This window comes from Pempheris klunzingeri, chromosome 2, assembly GCF_042242105.1.
Source record: "Pempheris klunzingeri isolate RE-2024b chromosome 2, fPemKlu1.hap1, whole genome shotgun sequence".
In the NCBI taxonomy this organism is placed as follows: domain Eukaryota; kingdom Metazoa; phylum Chordata; class Actinopteri; order Acropomatiformes; family Pempheridae; genus Pempheris; species Pempheris klunzingeri.
The window spans coordinates 27,319,774-27,346,304 of record NC_092013.1 but is presented as its reverse complement, the minus strand read 5'-3'; the positions used below and the strand labels follow the sequence as shown (position 1 = coordinate 27,346,304).

At 40.7% G+C, this 26,531-nt stretch overlaps 2 protein-coding genes across 2 annotated transcripts in view; both read right to left on the bottom strand.

Annotated features, from left to right (window-relative positions):
* LOC139217259 (acidic mammalian chitinase-like) overlaps positions 1-26,531 on the bottom strand; it is a 72,341-nt gene that overhangs the window by 29,798 nt on the left and 16,012 nt on the right. The window lies entirely within an intron of this gene.
* Positions 838-26,290, bottom strand: cntn2 (contactin 2). Its single transcript, XM_070842457.1, has 22 exons — positions 26,233-26,290; positions 22,201-22,342; positions 21,147-21,322; positions 20,907-21,002; positions 20,420-20,632; positions 19,631-19,733; positions 19,358-19,539; positions 18,676-18,812; positions 16,631-16,760; positions 16,129-16,279; positions 13,475-13,602; positions 11,603-11,778; positions 10,115-10,235; positions 8,191-8,349; positions 7,750-7,899; positions 6,589-6,659; positions 5,959-6,193; positions 5,160-5,275; positions 4,135-4,321; positions 2,739-2,851; positions 1,792-1,960; positions 838-1,068 (listed from the first exon to the last, which is right to left on the bottom strand). Exons 1-22 carry the CDS (start codon positions 26,288-26,290, stop codon positions 956-958), a joined length of 3,126 nt encoding a protein of 1,041 aa, XP_070698558.1. The 3' UTR covers positions 838-955.

Below are 26,531 nucleotides of genomic sequence, written 5' to 3'. Positions count from 1 at the left end.
ACCTATTTTATGGCAGGGGTGATGCTGAGCTGCATTTTAATAAATCTCTTTTGGGAGCATCTATTCAGTATGCTGGTACTAGTTTGCCGCTAGTTTGTGGCTGAGGCAGTATTACAGAAATGTGGCTCAAGACATCCTATGCCTAAACTTGAAGTCTGACTTTATTTAGCCGCATGTGGCAAATGCAGATTTCATGGTTTGAGAACAGCTGGTTTCTACTTTGAATATTACAGTAATTTATGTAACAATCCAATTTTAATTTTAGAGCTTTTAAGGGCAATGTGGTCACTTTGGTCATTTCAAAAGAGCTTTCCTCGGACTGAAAATCTGCATTATAAAATGTGGGGACACTGAGCATAAAATGATGACAAGAAATACTAAACAGTGAAAAAAGCATGAAGAGCTGTTCTTAATATTTTTAATGCAGACCTCTACAGCTCACACCACCCACAACCCCAGAATACAGAGACCTATCAAGTAGTCATGTTGCTCTCAGTGTGGACAGACAGACACTCATCTCATGTAAGACTGTACTGTATGTACACAAGTTATACACACCATTGATTCTATGAATAATTTACACCTGAAGTCTGTGTGTCTCACCAGCTACAGTTTGGAGGACGCGAGCATGAGACGCGTCAGCCACAGATGTGATGGTCCCCATAAGGCGCGGTTTTACAGACACTGGTACACAAATACACAACCAGACAGGGCTGCCCTGCTCCCCCACCCCTTTCAACCCATCCAGACTAGAAAAGACCCTCTTTGCTTTTATTATCAAATATGAAAAGTGACACCCCTCCTTCTTTCCCCACCCCTCGAATCCCTGCAGTGCTACAACATTCTTCAATTGCCAGAATCCACCCTGACCAAGAAAATAAACAACACGGGCTGAGACACAGGAGAGCTTTAGTTTCAAGCCATTAAAAGTAAAAAGTCCACAGAATGGCTGACATCACAGGCCTGACAATGACACAAGAGAGAGCAGAACCAAAGCGGTGAGGAGGTGGAGGGGAGAGTGACTGAACAGTGTGGAGGAGGCCTTGTTCTGCACCATCATACCAGTTCCTGTGAGGGGGAGTGAGAGAATGAGTTGCTGAAATATTTCCATCCCTAAAAACTCTGATTCTCATGCTGTAAATCAGTATAAAACCGAATTAGGTTGTGAACTTCACTACTTGCTTGGTACCTATATCTGTAGCACCAAGTATCAAAACGTTCCAAGCAAAGTTTTGGTCAGTTGGTTAAGTAGTTCCAAGTTTAAATCAAAATTGTGCAAATCAACTTGACACTAAACTTTCTCCACGCCCTCCCATACTGGCTTTAACCTTTAGAACTTCCCCTTAAAAACAAAGGACCTTAAATGTCTAATTATATAAAACCATATATAACGTTCATGGTACCACAGATACTGCTGACATGTTTATGATCAGCATAATAGATCATCATGTTCCTGCTCCAAGATAACACGGCCTTGGAAGAACAATAATAAGTATCTGAAGAGGGGCTTATGGCCTTTAACTAAAGGGATTATTAGTAGTCATCCCATTATCATACAGAATGAAAAAAAAGATTCATATCGCTTTATAAATAAAGCAGAGCCCCAAAGGGGCCCCTTGGTGGAAAAAAGATATTACTGTGGTTCATCACTTGAATAAATGGTAATATTTTTACAGGTGTCTTTTACTTATAGAATAAGTAATGCTCTGTTCCATATGGTTTCTCAAATGCTTGTTTCATTCTCTGCTTATTACACAGTGAGTGTTTGGTGTGTGTTTCTTAGTTTCTCACCTGAGTCTCGGGACACAATAATCTCGTGTGCAGGCCCGTCCCCGCCCTCTCCCCAGGACCGAATCTCCAACACAACGTAACCGTTGTCTTTTGGCAGCGGCAGGCTCACTGATGTCTTTGCCTTGTCCAGAACCTTCAATGCGGTCTGACCTTCATGTTTGTACAGAACCTGACACACAGAACACAGCACGTTCACTTCGGACCTCAACATTACAACAACAAAAAGGCATCTTCACAGTTAGCATCAGCTCAGAAAACATCCTACTTGTGTACTGTAGTGCCATTGTTTGATAAATACAAAGGACCATCTTTACCATTGTTATCTTTTCATGACCATGTTTTCCGTTTGCATGAGCCAGAACGAGGCTTGTAAACATTTTTACTGACGCTCATATTTCACATGCACAGGAGATAACCAGATTATCATGATGACAAATCAAAATCATCAGCCAACATGCAACTCCTGCCAAATTATGAGATTAATTATTATTATTAAGCCTTGATTTTCCACAACATCATCACCTGTTGTTGCCAGCTAAATTCATGCCCTTGATAATATAACATCAAGCTTCGTCGAGCCCTCAGAAATGCAAAAATTCATTTGATTTTCAAATTCAAATGAATTTTTTAGAAACACATTAATATCTTTAATGCGTCTTCTCCTGTATTTAAAGTAGCTGTAAGTCTCACAGTTTCAAATGTAAGTCTTTCAAGTCAAGTCCTAAATATTAAAGAAACGCAGCTTCTTGTTTACTTTTTCCACCAAAGTGATTTTTTCATAGCTGAGGTCAAACCCTCATAACATAACATAATAATTAAATATTCAAGGTGTGCAGTTTACGTTCTACAAAGTTACTTATGAGTTATTGTTCCAGTATTTTACCAGGCGAAACTGTCTCAAGTCATGCATCCTCACATCCACACACTTCCAGTGAGACGGCACTCACTTTGTAGCCCAGTACGGCTGACTCATTGTGCATGGCCTTCACATGGTCCCACCTCACGGTTACCCATGAGCCATCGGTCTTCCATGACACGTTGCCTGGACGACGATTAGGAGCTGTAATGGCAACACAAACATGTTAAAAAAAAAGAAAACTGATAGGAGAATTAAAAGAACAAAAAAATCTGATTCTGCGTGTGATGATCAAAAAAACTAGAACAATATGGTCAAGAGTAGAAAAATCCCTTTTATTAGAGGGGTAATTCACAGATAAAAGGATGGTTGGGATTATATGTTCATTACAAATAATGAGACAATGAACTATGCGGAGGTTGCAAAAGATTGCAAAAATGCTTCTCTACTACTTTCAAAAGAATTAAAATGTTTATGTTTTATAGACAGAACCTGAATGTATTGTATGCAGAGTTATCTTTGATGTATGCATGTCAGTACACTGTACTCTACTATGTGTGTCTACATTTACTGATTTACATCCTCTGTACTGTGGGCTTAGTACAGTGTAGCATTCACATTATCATATAGCAAAGTAAACCACATTTAATTTTGACTAAAAGATGACGCATAATGACACTCACACGTGTTACAGTATTTTAGCATAAAGATGTGTGTGGTATATTTTGACAGGTCTATGTGTACATGCTGACGTGGCTCTAGGCAGAGACGTGAATATTGCTCTGACACAGATCCTGTCTAATCCCCCAGTTGAATATATTTACAGCCACAGGCTCAGGTAGAGGTAAGTATCTACTATTCCTTCCTGAGTACTGGAAAAAGCCACAGGCTGCTCCAGCTGAGAGGGAAAACCCATCTCAGCCAGGAGGTGGGGTGGAGAAGAGAGCTACATGGGTCATTTAAACTGGTTGTATTAGTCATAGGATCTTTAAGACAGGACATGCCTGAGGAGACGACTCCTGTTCGTGTGGCGATGTGGAAGTTCAATGATGACAAAGATACTACAAGTCAAAAACTGAGAGTAAAACAGAGATTTAAATGTAGATTAGCCATTGTTTTAAGCCTCTAAGAAAAATTGTGTTCTGTAATTTAAGTGATTTAATCTTGTGCTCTTCAAAGCTGTTCACTCTTTAGAGCAGACAAACTCTTTTTGAGGTCACTTTCACACCTGTGACTTGGTTCATTTGGTCAAAATTAGACAGTATTGACTTTTAATTCACACCTAGTTCTTTCAAACAAACCAAGAGGTGTAATGATGTCCTAACTGACCGACAGGGAGAAATCAAACTGGAGTGACTGACAGCACGTCATGCAGCACTAAACTAAAAATGCTGTGTTTATTTTCTTTGACCTAGCTATGTAGTTCTGTCCTTAATAAACCTCCACTTCGGTGACTGTGTATACATGTGTGAGTGCTGCAGCCGTACGTGGTTTCCTGGTGGTGACAGTGGTGCGTGGCGAGGGCGGCCCGGTGCCGGCGCTGTTGTAGGCCAGAACAGCGACGTGGTATCGAGTGCTGGGTCGCAGCCCAGACACTCTGGCAGTTGTTTCAAGTCCTGCTGTCCGCACTCGGTCTGCTGCCGCTTCGCGTTCATGCTGCCGCCAGTACCGGATCTGAGGACACACGTCACGGCAAGATTGAAAATGCTGCATATAAACATTGCAGGGTCAGTTCATTACGTACAGTTTCATGATCAAACTAACTAACCTGATCCTGCTTTAAATTCACTAAATATGTCAGTATTTGGATTGTGTAGACTTAGACTTAGACTTAGACTTCTTTATTTGAGTTCTAGTGTTCTAGTTCTAGTGAAATGAAACCGATAATCACAACTTTACCAATAGGCAAACGTGTTGAGCGTGCTGATGTCAGATTTCATGGCACTAATAAATAAATTTGCTTTATCTTGGAGATTTCAACAACCAAAGCTGATAAAGTGAGTCTGAACTATGCCGACTTAAGGGACTAAGAACAGCTAATACAATGATTAGAACTTTAATGGCAGGTCAGAGGACTGTGTACAAATGAACTGGTCCAATATACTAGTAAAACCTTGTCTATTAGGCCAAAGAGTGCAGACAGAGACCAGCTGAAGGCCATTGACAAACCTGATTTTGACAAACACAGCGAAAATATCCTTGATAATCAAACGTAATGTTTTATTGGTTCAATGTCATATGTTCACATGGCAAGTTCTTTTCTTACACATTTGTATTGTAGCGAGATCATACTGTTTGTAGATATGGTTTAGCTGAGCTATTTCTACACTGCAAAAAGTAATTATAAAGCAGATCCTATAAGAAGTACATCTCTCTGTACTTTATAAAACAGATTTTATCAGGTAATAATTAGCCCCTTTGAATATGACTTTTTTTCTACCGTGTTATTGTTATCGTGTCCAGTCTGCTATGTTGGACAAACATTCAGACGTGCATTCGTGCAGTTCGTCACCTCGTATCCTCTGAGGATTCCGTTGGCGCTGAGCTGCTGGACGGGCTCCCATGAAACCTGGATCTCAAAGGCAGTCAGTGCTGTAGCGTTTATGCTTGATGGCCCCACTGTTGGCTCTGTGAGGAGTCAGCGTGAGACCAGGAGGTTAGAACATGCAGCATGCTTCATGTTGTGCACGGTGTCTTCATATTTTACAAACAGAGGGATAAAGTGACTGTGGTCAGTCTACTATAATGTGTGGTTGCCCTCTAGTGGTGACAGCAAATACCACAGCTAGAGAGACTGAGTCTGTCGCAAACATTTAGATACAAATCTAGCATCATTTACCCTACTGCTAAACATTGTCCTCTGTATGCTGTTGAGTATCAGTCTGAATGTATCTACATCTATTTTACAACAATAACGATATATCTCTGACAGATATAAAACCTTTATTGATGCTCACTGCATGGAGCACTAATCTCAAATCTGCATGTTGATTTTCTTAATATTTTCAGAGGCCAACAGCTTTCTGGAAGATAAATGAAGCACATGATAGTACTACGATGATGTCAGAAAACTGGTCAGCTGTAATGCAATATATTCTGGAGCAAATGCACCCCTACCCTAAAAGCGTTTGGATTTCTGAAAATTGATTTTCCACTCTCTTTGGATTTAAATAAAATAATCTCAATATCTTATGTTCATAATGACAATATTATAATACTACAAAGTTAGAGGTGCAGCAGTAGACATAAAGGTGCAGTTTGATTAGAATAGGGGGTGGTACAGTGGGACATTAGACGTCACAGTGACTCACCTTCCTCTGCAGAGTAGACCACAGCGATCTGGCTGAATGGACCTTCTCCTCTGCGGTTATAAGCTTTGATCTTCACTTCGAAGGGACTGTACGGCATCAGGCTGTCGTTGTAGTAAACATATCGGGAGGACTCCACGTGAGGAATGCGCACCAGTGTCCAAGATGATGTGTCTTTCTTTCTGAATGACAGGACGTAGCCAAAGCCATCCCCATTCTGGTACTCTCTGGCCATGGGCTGGAAGGTTCAGAAGGAAATTAAGATGTGAACCTCTACAAAGACAAATGGGCTCAATCCCAATTTTCAAACAACTGTGTGTGTGTGTGTGTGTGTGTGTGTGTGTGTGCGCGCTCAGTAAACTATTGAGGGCTCTCTGACAAACATTTTAAAAGTCCTTAATACACACAGGACAGGCTCACATTTTTTCTTACAATAGTCAGGCGCCCATGTGAACAACGAAACAGTTTTTGCTGTAAACATTCCTTCCTACTGGTCAACGCTGCCTTCTGCAATGTTAGAACACTATAATGAATTAAAAATTAGATGAAGGAAATTGGATTAGGCAGTAGTCTGCACGTTGTCAGTACACACATGCACACACATGCACAGACCACTCCAAGTCATCCACGCACCGTCCAGGTAACAATGAGTTCATTGCGGTCGCCTCCTCCTCCTCCAAGTCCACTGGGGGCCACTGTGGGAGCTGAGAAGACATTAAAAACATTGAGGTAACTGATGTCACTTGTACATTTGTTGTTGTTGTTTCCTGTCGTTATCTGTAGGCTCAAAGGACTCCTCAAATTTGACACATCAAATTGTGTTGACAGGAGTTGAGGAGTACTGCTTCATGTGGTATAGAGCCTTTAGTGTCTCCAGAGGGAGCTTTGTCAAGTCTGATGAATGTCCTCCAGTGATTGTGGGGGTCTGCAGTTAGACAGAGGTGAGTTTACCAGACCTCTGCAGTCCTCTCTTCATCTCTGCTTCAGTCTACATGCCTCAGGCTACATTAGCTGCTACAAGCAAGACACTCGCATTTCCGACTGAACTGTCAGCACTCAAGTTGACTTGTGGGTAATGTACAGTGCCAGGTTTCCAAGTTTTCGGGAAACCAGGCTTCCAGGTTTCGACAAGGAAGAAGAAAAAACCCTTTTTGAAAAACAGTCAGATACATTATGAGTCTGACAGTTATAGGAGTGCAATGCTAAGTGATTAAGATAACAAAATAAAGAGTTATGCCAAATATTTTATGATGGTGATGTTTCTGTTTTGGGCACCATGTGGTGCAGTGATTAGCACTGTCGCCTCACAGCCATGAAGGCTGCAGGTTCGATCCTGCTAGCCAGCAAAATGTGGTTTGCAGTTAGAACCTGGGGTCTTTCTGTAGTGAGTTTGCATGTTATCCCGGTGCTTGCACAGGTTCTCTCCGGGGGCTCTGGCTTCCTCCCAAACACTAACGACATGTGAGTGTGAGCATGAGTGGTTGTCTGTCTCCATTTGTCAGCTCTGTGACTGACTGGTGACCAGTTGCCTAATGTCGGCTGGGATTGCCTCCAGCCCTCTGGGACCCTTACGGATAAGCGGTATAGTCAATGGATGGATGCTTCTATTTGATCTTACTCTGATGAACTTCTGGATAATCCTATATCTCTCATGCTTATTGAGGGAAGCTACTGTACTAATGCTACGTCACTGCTCCTGAGCTGCTTTGGCGTGTAATTTAGTTTTTCAATGCAGTATGTTCATGTATATAGACTACAGTGGTGAAAAAAGACTGCCAATGAGAAACCCCTCACCTGCTTGCTGTGTGCGGATGGTGTGTGAGGGCATGCTGGCCTCTCCGCTACCCAGGATGTTGCTGGCGATGACTTGGAATTCATAATCCATCCAGGGCATCAGTCCCATCACACGAGCCGACTCTGCGTTCCCCTCGATGTTCACAGGGTCTGGTGTACAGTGACGTGTGGAGACGTGTGTTTATTTACATGAAAAGATATGTGAAGCATCAATATTCAGTCTTAACCCTTGTTTTTGCTAAATAGTTTAGTCTATAAAACATCAAAAACAATGAAAAAAATATCCATAGCATATTCCCACTACCTAAAAAGAATTTCACTTAGTCTGACTTTTGAAAAGGAGTGACCAGTAAATGTTCAATACTATAAAAATGACTTCATATATTGATTACACGATTGTTTCAGTTCTACACACACACACACACACACACACACACACACCTGTCCTCATCTTCTTCCACTCTGATGAGAGCGACGATCGGCCCATGATGACATATTTGCCGATGGGACTGTGGTTATCGTAGCCACGACTCCACCTAAGCTCCACCGATGTCTCAGCGACGTTCTTAACGAGTAAACCTCCAGGAGGTCCTGGGGGTCCTGGACACAACACACATATGTTATTGTGTGAGCAAATAAATGATGACATTATTCATGTCAGTGTGTGCGTATTAATCAAAGCAACAAGGATTTGATGAGCACTGCTTGATTAAGAAGTCCGCATGACTCACAGATAGCAGTGAGTATGTCTCTGCACAGATAACAGATCATGATTGGGCGTAAAAACAGTGGTACCATCCACACAGGCTGGAAGTTACTACACCTGTCTGTAACAACATTGTAGGTGATTGAACTGCAACAATTTTTTGGAGCAACTACTCTTATCTTGTATGTGTGAATCAGAACTGCTGCTGACTTGAAATTTCCCCATTGTGGGATAAATAAAGGAATATCTTATCTTATCTTATCTTATCTTATCTTAACCTCTTAAGACCCGAGCTCTTGTTTGATATGCATTTTTTATTTCTCCTTGCTATTTGGGCTTATTGGACCCTGATAAGCATAAAACCTAAGCATCATCTTTTTACATGATGTAGTTTTAGAGAAACATTATGTCCACATATGTGGACAATCGGTCTTAATTTCCAGAAAACACAATAAAGTCACCTTTGTGCAAAACTCTTTATTTCCACCCTGAACATAGCAGTTTTTTTTCCTGACTGCTTTTGCATGTATTTAGAACACATACAAAACATATTTTGAACATGTTTTGAAAGTCACAGTGCAAAAAACAATATGAAATATGAACAATTTTGCCCACATACATGTCCATACGGCCCCAGCTAAGCAGAATTAACTACTATGGTGATATAACCCAAAATGTGATGTCCACGCAGGTGTACGCCAGGTCTTTAGAGGATAAAATATGATGTATAGCCAAAGTTAAAGCTATCAAAGTGTGTAAGAAGGAGTTAGATGTGGTGCCACATGGGGCACCTACAACGTTACCTCTACTGACACTGTGAGTGAGTACTTTACCTTTGATACCCAACTAAATTTAACCCACTACTATACAACAGCACTACATGGTACACTGGTTCCATCTACAAACCTTAGAATTCCGAAAATGAATTTAAATTCTGAGTACCACATCATTTCTACTACAGATGGTCAAAACAGAAGAATACTCCCCCAGTGTATATGGTACCCCAACAAGCCCCAACAATCCTAAACCATGTCAGTCTCTCTTCTGACCTGATACCTCAAACCAAGTGATATGCTGACACTTCTGGGTGGTTGTGGCTCAGATGTAACATGTCAACTAATGGGAAGATTAGAGGTTTGTATCCTGGCTCCTCCAGTCTTGGGCAAGGCACTGACCCCCAAATTGCTCTGATGAGAGTGTGTGAATGGTCAGTTCCTCTTTGATGAGCAGGTTGGCGCCTTGCTTGTATGAATGGTTTTGTGTGAATGGGTTGAATGTGAATGTAGTGTTAAAATGATTTGAGTTGAAAATACTAGACGAGACACCATTTACCATTTACACACAGTCTGGAAGGCTCACAGGGAGTGCCTGACAGACTGAATTCAGGGCAGCTTCATCAGCCTCACTATTATCACTGCACAGATCAAACCATAGTTCACCAACATCATACTGACCTGCCATGATATGGCACTTTTTAGAAATAAAAATTCCTTGGTTTGATATAAATAGGGTAATAATAGGTCAATAAAATCCTCACTAAAAAGACTAAGAGAATATATGATATGCATTCACACTGACTTCTGTTTCTAATCTTTCTTGAATGTTGCAGGATTGCATGTCTTTCTGTAACAGTGAAGGCAGAGCTCTGATGCATCTTACCTCGAACCACTAGTTTAGCTGAAGCTGAGGCGCTGTCCACCACAGTCTGAGCTGTGCAGGTGTACATCCCTGCTTGACTCAGCTGAGCATTCACAATCAACAGGTCGCCAATGTTTTCTTTCTGAAAAGGGCGGAACAGATGGACAGAAACAAGCACACAAGATAAACGCTGTGTTAGTCAGGAGTACAGGAGACGAAAGAGGAGAAGAAAACACGCTGGTCATGAGCTGCATGCTGCAGCACAACATTATAGTGCTGACCGTGACTAGATGACGTGAAGGCTGCAGGAGCTCATTTTCTCATTTTCAGCTAGACCCACAACAAGCTAATAGCAGTGTCTTATCACATCACCATTCATTAAATACTGAGACATAAAGGAGTAGGAACATTAAATGGATAGTTAATCTCATTTAGGGGCTTATTTCTCCCTGGCCCTGTGCTCAGGTACCGTGAAATGTTCAACTCATGGTCCTGAAATGAACTAATTACAGCTGGAACATATCTTGCATATAGTGGTGTGGGAAAATGCTGTAAAACCCTGTTGTCTATTTTGGTGATGACCCTCCAAACTTTGGTGACATCACTTACTTTTGACATCAAATCACCAGCAAAATAAACACGGATGAAACCTCATTACCATATTAATGAACAAGTAAGGTCAGCGGTGATGAGGGCAGCCTCTACTTGGATTTAGGGAAAGCTAGAGCTGTTCGGTGCATGAAAAAACAAATATTTAACCTTGTGGAGGTCCAAAAACTATTACAAACACATCAAAGAGCCACACTGCTGCATCCTAATGCCCCAAATATTCATCAAAGCACCAAATGTGGATTAATCCACTGCTGAAAATAATCCCCAACAAATGAACTGTTTCTGCCTGTTTGGGGGACATTTGTCAAAAAATAAAAGCCAGTAATGTCAAGCTGTTTTAGGAAATTTTGAAAATGAAACAATATATTTGTTGTGTGTTTTTTGATGATCTATGTCTTCAGTGGAAACTAATAAGCTTCTTTAGCTCACAGTGTGAGCCCTGATTTCATTACTTAGCTTTAAACAAACTATTGAGTCATTTATTGAAAATTATTCTACAAGCCTGAACAAAACTATTCAAAGAGTTTGGTGGGAAAGTGAAAAGGCCTAAAAGGCATAAAATTACAAACACTGTTTATCCTCATCAGCAAAGCCAGACAGAAAACCTTTGAACATCCAGGTTTTATGAAGCGTTTTCCCAATACTTCAAAGTTGAGGTGGATTCTGCTTATGGTCGATCATGGTGGTATTTGTTGTTTGATGTTTTGAAGCTGGGATGGAACTTATAAGAATGCATCACAACCTCAACTATCAATAATGTCACTCCTTCCCCAACTGCCTCACAAAACCACCAAATCAATGTTAAACCTCTATGCAATTGCTCAGCAGGGTTTTCCAATCCTACACACAAAGTGTCGTCCCAACCACCTTCTCTCCACCATTCATCATAAGACTCACTCCTTCCACCCTGTGGTATGGCCCAGCATGGTCCTCCAGGTCCAGCAGAACCCCGTTGAGGGCCCAGGTGAAGGTCAGGTCCATGGTGGGGTCATGGGAGGCGTGACACTGCAGAGTCACATTCTCTCCCTGATTAATGTCAGCGTTGGAAGGAGCTAGTGTGATCTTAGTGGCATCTGCATGTTTGGGCACAAAATCAAAGTAAATTCAGATTATCAGATTAATATGTGAGAACAAAATGTCTTGGAATACAAAACAAAGAGAAAAATGTGTGTGTGTAAAAAAAAAATGAGGCCAATTTTCACACTCTATCAATAGACAGTGTCTGTGCAGCAGACATCATGTCATGGCAGCAGGTGTTAATTATGACATTCAAAATGACTGCATTCCATTTAGGTGAGCTACTTCCAGGTCCCTGTTATTTGACATTCTGGCTCACTGTCATGGCTCATCGGGACATATGATGGAACTGAGTCATCATTAATAAAATTTGATTCACCCGTGTTATTCCCGATCTGACGACTGTCTGCTGAAAACAGTATTTAACCCCTTGAAGGTCCTCAGAAATAATCACGTTAAAGATCCTTACACACATAAATGTGTATGCATAAAAACAAGCCATAAAAATGTTAAAAATCTTTCTTTTTTTTAAATTTTTTTTAAATAGTTTTTTAGACCAGCATCAGCCCTAATCATACATATCAAATTTTGATTAGTTTTTTAAAAAATTAACCCTTAAATTGCCATGTTTTTGTCATGATGCGCATCATTTTATGGTCTAAAATACACAAAAATACATGAAAAAAATTGAGAACTCTGAAAAATTCACCATCTTGCAAAATTATAAGCAATATGCATGAAAAACTGATAAAATATGCTAAAAATAAAAATCATAACACACTAGAAAGTGCTGAAGACCCTCAAAGGGTTAAAAGGAAATCCCAGTGGCTTGTTTTGGTGTTGGCTGGCAAATCTTTTCAAGTAGTGTGTTGTTGAAATGGGCAGTCTAGAGACTCTAGTTCATATGAAGTTCTTATTCATCTGAAGTGCTGATATTAACAATTAGAGGAAATATATCCATTATCCCTTGTTCCTCTTCACCGGCCTTATGTAAGCAGGCCTACTGAGAGCCAAACAATTATAGATAAAGCCTTACTGATGCAGGAAGTTTTGAATTGGATACATTTAATATACTAAAAAATGTATATTCTCTATATATAATCTATATATTATCTACATGCATCTACATTATCGATAATGATTCCTTTAATGTGTTTTTTTAACTACCGAACAGGACAATTTGATTTACAATGAAAAAATAAACCTTGTATGTAATAGTGACATTGTTCCAAAGTTACCTTAAACATATCTTTGACATTTCTGTACTGCAATTTCTTGTGATTTATTTTCCATATGCATAGATACTGATCTGCAACAAATGAATAAGCCAATGCAGCTGATGTTTTGGTGCTGGTGTTATGTTGTTCATTTCAAATGACTTGGGATTTTAAAATATTCTTCAATTTATGGTTAAAGATAGAAAGTAGTTTAGGTCATACCATGCAATAACAAAAATAAAAGCAACGGATAAAACAAAACATATATTTGACATAGCATCTGTCACCCTGGCAGTTCTGGAGGTACATTTAAAGTCTGGACTGAGGGTTTCCACTCGCCTCCGTTTTGAAGCCATAAAATCGAACTTTGCTCCAAGTTGAGGAAGCAGCCGCAGCTGAGTGTGGCATTCTAAGCTTACGTTTTTTTTTAAAATGTTTTTTGTTGTAGTTAACAGATCACAAGGCTACTGACTTTGGTTGTTTTGCTTCAGTTGATGCGAATGTGTGTGTATCTATATGCTGTATGTGTGTGTACCTCTGACAGACAGGTGTCCAGTGCTGTTGGCTTTGCCCAGGTAGTTTTCCGCAAAGCAGGTGTATTTTCCTTCATCTGCCCTGCTGATGTTGTGGATCCACAAGATGCCGTCTGGAGTTACTGTGACTCTGGGAAGACACACGCATACAGAGGATAAAGAGCCTGCAGCTGGATATCACTGCAGTAATACTACCAACTTAATGCATGTATGGTCTTAGTGTGGCTCCATGCATTTCTTAAAAATGCCCACTTAAGCAATAGAGTCAGGGCATGTAGTTGACATGTGCCTAAATAATACTCTGTCGTAAATGTTCTTCTTTAAGTGATGATGAACAATGACAAAATACTAAAAACATACTACACAAGCATGAGCATGTACAGCAAATCAGGCCGGGGACTAGTGTGCTCTCAAGGCGCCACACTTTCCACTTAAGTATCTAACAATCACATGCAACATGTTTTACATGTTAACCAATCAGAAGCCAAGGCTGAAGTCATTTTTGCTAATCAAGTGCACTACAATGAAATTATGGAACTACTTATCCTTAGCAAGTATAATACAGCAAAGTCTAAATTATTTACAACCATGTTTTGTTTGTATAAATTCCTCTCACGATAGGCATGGAGAACATAATGGATAACAGAGCAATATCTCTGAGGTAATCCAATACAACGTCACCAAACTATGAGTGTTAGTGCTACTGTATTGAATTGTGAGTCCACGTCCTGTATGCCAGCTCTCGCTTCATGTGGTGTAGCAGTGAAAAAGTGGTATGGAGCATAATTAGGTAAATATATTCCCTGAATATCTTAACCTCTGTGCATCCATTCCTCCTGCACATTCATTCATTCCCCAATTCCCCAATTCTTTGAAAGGTGAGTGTTTCTCATTCACTGTCCCGCCCTCGTATTCCCAGCTGGTCTTCTAGTTTCAGCCTCAAGCCCACTGCTTCTTGGTCTTCACTGGTCTTAGTTTTGCTGCTTTAAACATCACTCCCATCCTTTTGCTCTCCTATATAGCTGATGAGATGTGGGGATGTGGTGAAGCTACTAGACAGTGTACAAAACAGTGCACAAGGAAACAACAGCTTAACTGTGATTGTCAGACAAATTCTTTGCAAATCAGTTATTTCCTAAATGTGCTGTTGTAATTTTCAGAGATACTCACCTTTGACCTTCAGCACTCTACTCACATGGAACTCATGGTTATTTTAGTGTGCGTGCAGACTGTATGTATGAATGTATCCACCTCAGCATACTCAGAGAGAGACCAGAGAGAAAACAAAACAAACCCACACTACAGTTTACGGGAGACTAGAATCAGAACCTACAGATAGATGCAGATGCTGATTAGTTGATGAGTTATAAGAGAGCAGACACAGTATAATAATACTATATAACGATACTGAATGTGGTGAGAAGAGCAGCAGAAGTATGGAGTGGATTAAGTTAACTGCACAGATGACATAAGGAATAAGATGAATAAACAAGTGCAGAAACTGCAGGCGGGCTCACTGGATAGTTTGACGAATAATGTAAATAATATATGACCTTTAGTTAATCAGATAACATTATGAGTGCAGCAGATAAAAAAGGAATATAATATGGCCTCCACAGTCACCAGGTCTCCGCCCAACTGAACACCTCAAAATACTAAATGAGGGAATATCTGTTGTATGAATGCTGGTCATCCCTCCAGTAGAGATCACTTAAAGAAACTAAGACAAGAAGCTCTGAGGCTGTGCTAAAGGCTCCTGGTGGAATACATGTCAGTGCAACCTGGATCGTCTACCTGCAGGCCTTGGTCCATCTGCACGCACATTGTTTCATAGAGTAGCGCTCAGTTAGAATGCAGCTTTGTATTTCGGCCGAACGATCATCCAAACCACTTATGTTTCGCCTGTTCTGGTGGATTTTGTTGCAAAGCTATGTCTCCACATCTCTGCAATGACTTTGGTGAGTAAATTGACAGAACAACTAGGAATGACAGAGTACAAGACTCCAGTTGGCTGAACACACAGTTCTCTGTACTTAGTGGGTGCAATTTGAATCAATATAGCGCACTCACTGGCTACTAAATTGTCATGCAGCTGCGACAGAATCTGATGAAATCAACAGTAATAAATCCCTTCGACACACACACACAGCACTGTGAGAAGTTGCCTTGGATCCCACCACCATGTAATAAGAGTTTTTAGTTTTTTCTGACTCTTTCAACAGTTAACACAAAGTAAAACTCATTTTGCTCCCCCTGCAGATGATGACATTTCTAGTAGCTTTGGCTGTGTATAGTAATCAAACGTGTATGTCCTAGATGTTATACTGTCAGGTTACTAAAAGTTTATCCACACCTTCCAGCCTGTCAGAATTCAGAAATTTTGGCAGAAATGGTTCAATCATTGTCAAAGGACTCTAGACTTGAGCAAATCAGCTTCATCAGGACATCAACACGGTCTACATTAAGTTTTGATGAGACTGTGGCCTCTGATGTGGTGGGTAACGCATTGCCGCCTAGTATAACACTGAGGTACATAGCCTCATCCTACAGTATGCCTTTAATTTTATTAGTGATGTATCCACCAACTACAGGTCTTCCACAGGCCGATAGCAAACGCACTGCAGTATGTATGAAAATCAAGAAACTCCTGTACTACCTGCTACTGTTGGTGAGCAGCTCCGTCCCACGGCTCCAGAACAGGCTGGGCTTCGGGGCAGCTCGAGGGCGACACTCGATCATCACCTGCCCCCCTCTCGCTGCTGGGATCAGTTTCCTTACTGGATTCAACCTGAAGTCTGGAGCCTGAACTGGAATGGCAGGAGCCAGGATGGAGTCAGAATAACAGGGCAGAAAACAAAGAGGTTGATGGAAGACACGGATGGAGAAAGTCAGATTATGGGAGATGGAGGATTAGCAAACGTCAGAATGCTGTTAACGTGAGGCAAGATAGCGGTACAGTATCAAAATATACTAAACTTCCTTTTGCATAAATACAAAGATAATTTACGATTATTTCACAATACAGAAAGGGTTTCTATTTTTTAATGACAGCTCTGGAAATGAAAAATATGTCTTTTCAAAGTGTAAAATAAAGATTGACAGTGTGCTGAATTCTGTTTTATGAGAGAAACTAAAAACAGGATCCCTTGGTCTCCAACCTTGGACTCTGAGCTCAGAAGTGGAATAGATGGTGCCGTGTTTGTTCTCAGCCACACACTGGTACATCCCAGAATCCTCCAGGGCCAGGTTGCTGATCTTGAGACGAGCTCCGTTCACCTCCACCCGGTCCTGTGTAATTTGAGAAGGTGGGAGGAAGTGAGTGAAGGGAGGTAAAGCTGTGAAACAAAGAATGGAGCATGGAAGCTAAAATGTCACAATAAATTCTGATGCTCCACCCCATTCACATTTACACCTGCTTTTTTCACCTGGTACATTGACTAAAACACTATTTAGAAGTTTTAATCTAAATGTAAATGTTCTTTAACAAATGCAGTCCGTGTTATTAAACCCATTATCCTTTGAGATTTTTCTCTAGATGTGCTCCTACTCTTAAGTTAGATGAACGTGTGCCCAAATGCAATCACGGCTCTCATCAATAGTTTCAACTCTCTCTGAGGACAATTCATATGGGACAAATGATGACAGATAACCTCTGTATTTTGTCAAATTTAGTGTGTAATTTGGAGTAAAGATTTTACTTGACATGGACATTTAACACAGGCCTGAGCACAGAGACGACTTCTGTACTTATTACAAATCAAACGATGAGGTGATCCCTGGTGTTTCCAGTCACTGATATTTTACTGTCAGCAACAACAGCAAGGAAATACATTAGTGGAATCATATTTGTGTTGAATGATACACAACACTTTTACACTGAGCAACTGAGATGTCACAATCCAAAACAAATGAGCTAAATTATTTCCTCTACTTTGACTTTGTTGAGCAAAAGGACAATTAGAGTATTTCACACCTGTTGGTACCCAATCATTCACCGCAGGGAGAACTTAACTATTGCTTCTACTTTAATGAAGAGTCGACAAGAAGTGGATTTCCAGTGTGTAGATATACCCCCCTTAGAAAGAAAACATGACCTTTTCTGGGTCTAATATATTCTCTGACTCAGTGTTTCCCCACACTGGACACACCTGATTCAAATGAACGGGTCATTATCAGGCCTCTGTTCTGCCTGATGACAAGCTGATCATTTGAATCAGGTGTGCTGGAGCGTCTAAAACAGACGGTGGGTCTCCAAGACCGGGATTGAGAAACACTGCTCTAATTGAAAGGAAATGCGTTTTCTCTGGGTGCAAGTATCCCTTTTTACAGAGATTTACAAGAAGAGGGGCAACAAGAACATTACACATTAACATAGTGTATCATGGTCTGGGTGAATACTATATTCTGATTGGGTGTTCAAATGTGATATAAGGCACCTACTTAGTAGTTCCGGTGAAAATGCTCACCGTTCTAAATTAATGTGCTGGCTACGTTAAATGAGTAGCCACGGCAACAGAGACACAGTCAGAGCCTCTGTTTACATTTTAATCTAACCGGTTAGCAAGTTTTCTTATTTCCAACAGTTAGTGCAGTCCTTCAGTGTCTCTTCCTCTGGACACCACGGGCTGGAGACTGTAACACACAAGCTCACAGGCTTGTGAAAACATATTCACTGATTTTCAAAAGCATGCAGTGTTATTGACTTTGAGTTTAACATTACGTTAGCTTCAAAAGGGTTGAGCAGACTAGAAATATCTCTATATAGTCTATTCTATTTACTGGACTAGTGAATGACATTTCCATTCCATAAGAACCTTATGGGATGATAGTATTAGACAATTCCTCAGGTATTATCAGAGTTGTGGCTTGTGGGAAACTTTACATTTTGTTTGCAAAACGCACAAAAATATTAAATTCATTTCATAATTTTTTTTCTTTGGCAAGTGACCATGCTATATGTGGGATAATGCCAATCGAGGTGTCCATTATAAGGAATTAATGGATGATATGGAGGATGAGAACTATCTGATGTGCACATCATCCATTACTTCCTGATAATGGCATTATGTCTTACTATTACAACAAGGGGAGGAAAACTGCAGACATTTGAAGTATAATGGTAAATGGAAATAAACAGCAGTGCTACATGAATATTTAACATAACTTCGTGTAGTACAGTAAAAGAGCATGCTGTGTGTTCTACCTGTGTGCTGAGTGGCTGTCCGTTGCGTAGCCAGCGAATGGAAGGTCGCGGTTTGCCAGCAGCAACACAGCTCCAGTGAAGCTCTGAACTGATCTCTACCTCTGAGTCACTCATCACCTGCAACCACTCCGGCTGAGCTGGAGGTTTGGAGAAGGTAGATATGAGAAAAGTGTTAAGTGCTTTGCTGGATCGCCATTTAAGTATCCATACAACTGACGCTAAATGAACACTGGAAATACATGGAGTGACTCTTGGAAACATTCTTTTGCTTTGGTCTTTTGTTCACTGCAAGGCGGAAAATAGTTTTTAATACAGTAATCTGATATAAGAACATTCTAAAACTGTCTCTGTCAGAGTGTTTCATAGTTTATTACATTGATTTTGTAAATAAGAGATGGCGATTGAGATAAATGTATTGAGGTGAACTCAGAAGGCGATACAAGATGTGCATTTAATCTCGCTTTGTATCTCCTTGTGCAGCTGTTAAACTGACTGCATTCAGTTCAGACTTGGGCCATGTGATAGGGAAACGATATAACAGATATGAGAGTGATGTATAAAATTGCCACCAGATTTAAGAGTGCATGTCTGAGAGGGGCTACAAAAACATCACCGATTGATCTGATACGATGTGTGCTTTGCTGCAACAGAAACAGATGTTCATAGAATTTCTTTTCTTTACCTTGCACATTGATGCGTCCCTGGTATGTGTCACTTCCCTCTGAATTATAGGCTTCACACTCATAAATGCCCTCATCGTCGAAGGTGAGTTCTGGCAGGATGACGGTGGGACTCTCAGCACTGGCGCCCGCCTTGGATGGCATCAAACCGTCCACCTTCCTCCATCTCAGTTTTGGGACTGGACTATAAAAAAAAACATAGAAAGGAAGTGGAGGTGAAGTAAAGGAGGAGAATGTGGTAATTTCACGAAAATGAGGAAGAGTTTGCAACTTACTTTCCATAGGCGAAGCACTCTAACTGAGTAGTGTGTCCTGCGAGAGCGTAGGTCTCTGCTGGGAAGCGCACTTTGATGCTTGGAGCCGACTTCCTGGGAGAGGCTGAAATGAAATACAAATGTAAGTATTCAGATTAAATCTCATTCAGATGCACTTTTCTAATCTAAGACCTGGATGGGACATTTGCACTGCAACTGCCTGTATGGTGTTTAGCATGTTAGATAGAGGCCTGATAAAACGCACCCTCTGACCATTTGATAAATTCAATAGGAATTGTTTTTTCACAATGAAGTAATTGAAAAAAGTCAAAGTGTAAAGAAAAGGGTAAAGAGCAGACTTACCCTTAACTATGACTTACTAGTTGTAAATACATTTGATTTGCTCACTGGACAATGTTTCTATACTGTAATAGTAATGGATTACTGTAGTCCAGTAACATTCAATTTAGGTGTGTATCAATAGTTGTTGAGAAATTCCTGAATTATATGGATTGAATTGATTCAAGTATATACTCAAGTTTAGAATATATTTTTATGATTTTTGGACATATATTTGTAGTTTGATACAAATCTATACTCAGCAAAGTCAAGTTTTGAAAAACCAAACCATAACCCAGATAAAAAAAGACCTAACTGATCACCAGTGGTTATTATCTCAGGTATTCCTCTGTCCTCTATTTGTTCACATTTAGTCGCTAGTTACACACAGCCAGTGTTTCTGCACACCTCCATGGTGAAGCTACATGTGGCTGCTAGTGAATCAGTGATGCAGCAGCAGAGCCTACATACCATCAGGCAGCACAGTCAGCTGGTTAGCCTTGCTGAAGGTGCTCTTGGTGCTGATGTCCATGTTGATGGTGGTGAAGCAGAAGTAGTTCCCAGTGTCGTTCGGTTCTGCTTTGGCAACATACATGTTCCCTGTTACCTGCGACACAAACCAGCGGCCGTCATCCTTCTTGATGAAGTTGGGAAATTCATTGATAAACCAGCGGTAGGAGAGAGCTGGAGAGAGAAAAGATTGGTTCAAATCATGTTAATCAGTAATACAGTCAGATTTTGACAGTCATGCTCAGACTTCAGTATGGACACAGGCTATATTGAAGTCCCCCTCATTCAAAGAAGAGGTTAAAATTCTGCTAATCGAATACACTCTGACCTTTTAACCATATGTTTCACCTTTATCCCATATGTATATGATATATTTATTGTTCTCTCACCTTCCAGGTGGTTTAAAATGCTAAAAGAATGGATATGAACCTTAAAGTTGAGTGGGTACCTGGGTAATGTGGAGGGGGCTGGCAGGCCAAGAACGTTCCTAAGCCCTCATATGCTGTTTGAGGACTCCTGCTGTCTGGAGGGAAGTCATGGAGATCTGGAGAATCATGCAAAGGAGTGATGCAGAAAAAGAGAACGCAATGGAAAAAAGGTTATTGTCACATACACAGCTGATAGCATCCAAAGCACAACTGTGCTCAGGCAGCACACACAGATGAAAAGGTGACAGGGTCTCACTCACAGCCAAATTTGAGGATAGCTGCTCGGCTGATGATGGTGCCACAGCGGTTTATGGCCAAACACTGATAAGAGCCTGTATCTCGAATAGGCTCAGGGCTGCTGACCACTAGGTTGCCAGCCACTAAGGTGTAGCGCAGGTCCAAACCCAGCGGGACCTCTGTGCCATTCACAAGCCATCTGCAAGAAAAATGGCAGGGCAAACTGATGAGAATACAGTAAAGATAATAAACATAACCAACATTTGCATAAGGATCCAGACTTTTAGAGGCTGAGCCTGACACTTAAAGAAAGAGTTGCCTTGCTCGTAACCTGTGCCTACATCGTGGTGAAGATAGCGTCTTTGCTATGAGTCAGTCCCACTGTGAATGGGTTTCAACATGTAGTCATGGGAATATACACGCCATTATAAGCTACTGTAGTCAGCCACAAAGTATCTAGAGAAGCTCAGGGTGCAGCATAGCAGTTCTGTTCACTGTCACATAAGGGAAATGAAGTTTGTTCATGTTACGTGTCATGTTTCAGCGGCGTCTCTCCCACTCCTCACAGCAGAGCTACACAGACAGATGGGTAACCAGTATCAGTCAGGCTATGCTGAACTAGCCTAAAAACCAAACTTCTCCCAACTATGGTCTAACCGTTGGCCTGTGAAGATAACAAAAGGAATATCAAGTTCTAGAAAAGAATGACAAACTATGGATTACAGTTTAATGGGCCACTGCAGTTCAGTTGTGACCAAACCGTAACCTTTAGTGTTTGTTCGTGTTAGCAGCCTGGGCATGTTGTTGATTATAGTTACAGAGAAATAGAGGACGTGTATTATTTTCCAGAGGTCTTTATTTTGTTGCAGTACAGTATCACAACTTGGGTATCATGTAAAGTCAGTGAAATATCCACTGGTATTTACCAGTTTGTCAGCAATTTTAGGGGAACTGCAGTAGAATCATTCGGGGCTGAAGCTCTGTCTGCTGAAGGACACACCTTCATAGTCCCTAACATCAAACACAGCCAGGGAGTGAGTGAGTGTGTGTGTGTGTGTGTATGTGTGTGTAACCCACCTGTAGGAAGCAGCTGGACTGGCTCTGGCCTGACAGCTGAGGGTCACCTTGCCTTCAATCAGGCCCTCTGGGTAAATTATACTGCTTGGCTGTTCTTCAAACACTGGCCCGCTGTCATGACCCGACACACACACGTCTCCACCTGGAAACAACATTTTTGACAACACACTAATCAAACCCTGCTATACCAGAAACGTCCCAATGGCGAGGATCTACAGATAATTCTGTTCTGTACTCATATACCTCCTATTAGCCTTAAGTTCTTCCATATTTCTTAAGGTCTTTTACAACATGACTTCTAACTTACCCAAGATTTGACAGTCTTCCCTTGGTATGTGTGATTTTACAGTGTTGAGAAATTTACAGTGTTGTTGGTTTCATTTATATGCCCTCGCACAAGGAGAATAATCCAGGCAAAATAAGTGAATTCATTGAATTTGGGAATGTCCAAGGCCGAGTAACAAGGGATTTTTAACCTGAGTTGTATTTCTGTTGAAGGGTGCAGGAGGACAGGAGGAAAGAGTGACAATAAATCTGTTCTCCAGCTATGAGAGCCCATCCATCAGTACTGTTTAGGCTCCTGACACGTTGCTGTATCAGCAGTGTATCTACTGTACACAACTGTGATCCAATGATTGTGGTCTAATGATGTACGTCCACAATCAGGTTCCCAACCACTAGGGCCTTTTGTCATGAATCCCACGCCTTCCTTCAGCACAGAGGAGAATGCTGCATCTTTATGTAGGAGTCTCCAAACCAGTTTTCCCATCTGCCTTAGAGTAAACAGCACAAACATACTCTCTGTCATGTAACCCTCAATTCAACAACTAAAATGAACATACTACAATTACATATTTCCATCCATAAGTAGCAGACATTTTAAAACACGTTTCCAAAACGTTGGCACACAAAAATGTGAATTAATTTCCAGTGAGTTGAATGCAAATATCTCGAGAGATCAGGTTTACAGACTTACTGTAAGGACCATTTTTTTTAGACTTAATACTTCTACATTTCAAAAGAAAATAATGGACAACATTTACTTGACTAGTTAAATTACAGCTTACATATTTAATCAGATCAAAAGATATGAAGCGTTGTTATGGGTAAGCTGCCAAACAATGGCAAATTAGCTTCATTAATGACACTCAATGACAATGACAGCATTATAGCACAAGTAAAAATAATTCAATAATATGATATATAATAAGATAGCACACTGTTTTGCATTTTATTTAGCGCATTTAGCTTAAAATAGTTGTGGACTTTTACTGTCTTTTTATATTATTGTATTTCAGCCATTTCAGCTTGCTACTAAATTAAAGAGCTAATGTTACTCTGTGTTGGCTGGATGTGTAAATAACTGACTGCTAACAAGTTCACCACAACAACTTCATATGGTGATGATATGCCAGTGTTGTGTTTGCAGCTTGCTGCCTCCAAGTGGTCAAAAGATATTCCACTGAACAAGTTTAACTCTTGTACTTTCGTTCATGTCACTGTCATGAATTCATTTGTATCTTCTGTCAACACACATTATGTGGAAGTTTTTTGTGTGTCTGCTGTGATATGAAACTCAGCCGGACAGCAATGAATAAATTAAATGGTTTGACAAAAAAAAAAAAAAGAAATGCGGTGTCTGTGGCTCTGACTGGATTGTAAAAAGCCTGTCCAGTCTTTTGATAGAAAATCAACATTCCAGCCTACCTATGCTCGCTCTGCCTGGATACTCATTGTGCATGAGCTAGACTAAAGATAACAAGCTAGTCTAGACTCAGCTGCAGACAGACTGTTCAGATTTATAATGTTACGCAGTAAGAAGCACATAATCCCTGAGCCTAAGAACGAGAGAGACCTGCAGCGCTCGTAGCTGTTTATTTATCAGACTGAGGGAGGCTGTCAGTAAACAGTTGTGTACAGAACGAACGAGAGATCCAGCTGAGAAGCCGTGGTGACATTATCATCACTATTGTGGACTGATCCTCCAGCAGTGGTCAGGCAGCATTCCTTCGTGTGTTGTAGAGGAGAGGCTGGGAGCAAGGCCTGAAGGGAAGGGTTGGGATTGTTTTTTCGATAACATGCTTTCAAAATCTAGCTACTCTTGCTAGTTTCTCAAATTCTGCCTTTAAAACAACTGGATTAAAACCTTCCATCCCTCAGTTCAAGCCTACAGTGTGTCTTTAAACTTACTTTTGGTTAGCTCTTTTTAAAACTTCACATGAGCAAAACTTTCAGCATTAAATTCATTACGTATGAATGGTGTGGTTGTGCTTTGAGCAGCTGGTGAGTTAAACTATCTACACTTGCAGACACACAGTGTTAGGTATAATGTGTATTGATTTTAGCAGTCAGTCACAATTTGAGAGAAAGTTCCTTTTCCCCCAAATAATTCATCTCTAACATCGAACTTGGAAAATGTTTTTTTTGCCTGAGGGCAAAAAAACATATTCCATGACCTTGGACAACTGCCAATATGTGCACAGCATTGTTTTTCCCAGCATGTGTATTTCTATGTCAGTGCACACACACACCTTAAAATATAGGTGACAGAACACAGATTAACTACCTTAGAGGCTCACTTTTCAGCAGTAATAGTGCAGCTTGTCTATGGCTTCAAATACATTTTGGAGAATTCATTTTTAAGTTTATTAGGCTTAACGGCCTCCATGTGTCTGCTCACGTTTTTTTTAATATTCAACTGAACAGTGATTAGGACATTTCACATCTGTGCCTGTGTCTGTGTGTGTATATGTGAGAGCATGCACATACTGTATTCATCTCAACACTGATGATAATGAACAACATTTTTTCTGCAGAGTGCATTGTGTGCCCAGGGGTACTGAGCACGCGTGACTGCACATTTCAGCACCCTGGCAGAGCTTGTTAAGCTACACCCGCTCACCATCCATCATTCATCACGCCGGTGCATTATTTCAACGCTAAGGCCTGGTGGAGAAAAGGGAAAAGGGTCTTCTTGGAGAAAATTGAATCCCCTCCACTAGAACAACAATCATGAAATTTTAATCAGGCCCCATAGGTCCCCAGACGAACCACACCCACACATTTAACTCTCTCTATATCTGTTGCACACACACACACACACACACACACACACACACACACACACACACACACACACATTTGAGTTAACTATTGTATTTTAACTATTTCATACTAGCTTAACACTTACGACCTTGTACTCTGGCTCAAAGCTGTTACTAATTCTAATTTTATTTTGTGGTCAAAAGTCCTTGTCAAAGTGGTTTGATTTTTTATTTTGTTAATATTCTTTTATTCTTCGACGAAAGAAGAAAAAGGCCTTTGGGAATACAACAGAAACGGTCGGTTTAACCGCCAAGAGTGGGTGGATTGGTGTATGTGTGTTAGATTGACAGCTGAGCTGGCAGATACCATTTGTGCTGGTTACTGCAGTGTAAGCATAAGGACAAATGGTGTTTTGTTAGCATTGGCTTAAGAATCAAAGAATAAGACCCTGTGACATCTAGCATCTAAACTGACTGCAGCTGTCACTTTTTAGCTGCCTTTTGAAAAGTTGTCTGCCTGTGGGGAAAAAATCTAACATTTGATTTTTACTCATTTGAATTTATTTGAATTTAGGATTTTAGGATTAGGCTGCATGGGTTGCATTTGAATTAAGTCAAACAAATTATCAGAAAAAAAGTGACAGCTCTGAAACTGACTGATCTGGAGACATTCCAATCTCTTTAATGCACTACAGCCAACTAGCTAATATGCTATCCAAAACTGGCCAGCTAACTGAGATTGGAAGGTAGATGCTTGTTTGGTAGTTTGTTCAGCAAAATGAGATACAATACAGCACTTGTGTCTGTGCTTACGGATGAAGGGAAATTACCAAGAACCCTAATGTGAATCTCAATTCAGAGCTCCGTGCTTCGAACTGTTGTCTGGTCGTTAGTCTCACTGTCATGAAGACCCACATGGACATGTTTGTGTGTGTGTGTGTGTGTGTGTGTGTGTGTGTGTGTGTGTGTGTATTAAGGCGTAACTCACCGACAGCCTCCTTCACGAACACTGAGCTGAGGACCAGCATACACAGCAAACGCTCCATCGTCTGGATCCAGCTGGATTGCGAAAAGACCGCAAACTGATCAGGAGGAGATCAGAACCTGTTCACCTTATCTCACAGGAAGAAGAGGTCTTCAATCTGGGCCTGCGCAGAGAAAAAAAGACAAATAAGATTACTCCCATGGAAACTTCTATAGCTCTATGGAGTAACTGAATTAAGCACTGACCACTTAAAGAAACTGAATTAAAGTTGACGCCCCACCTATCACTAAAATTCCCTTGTC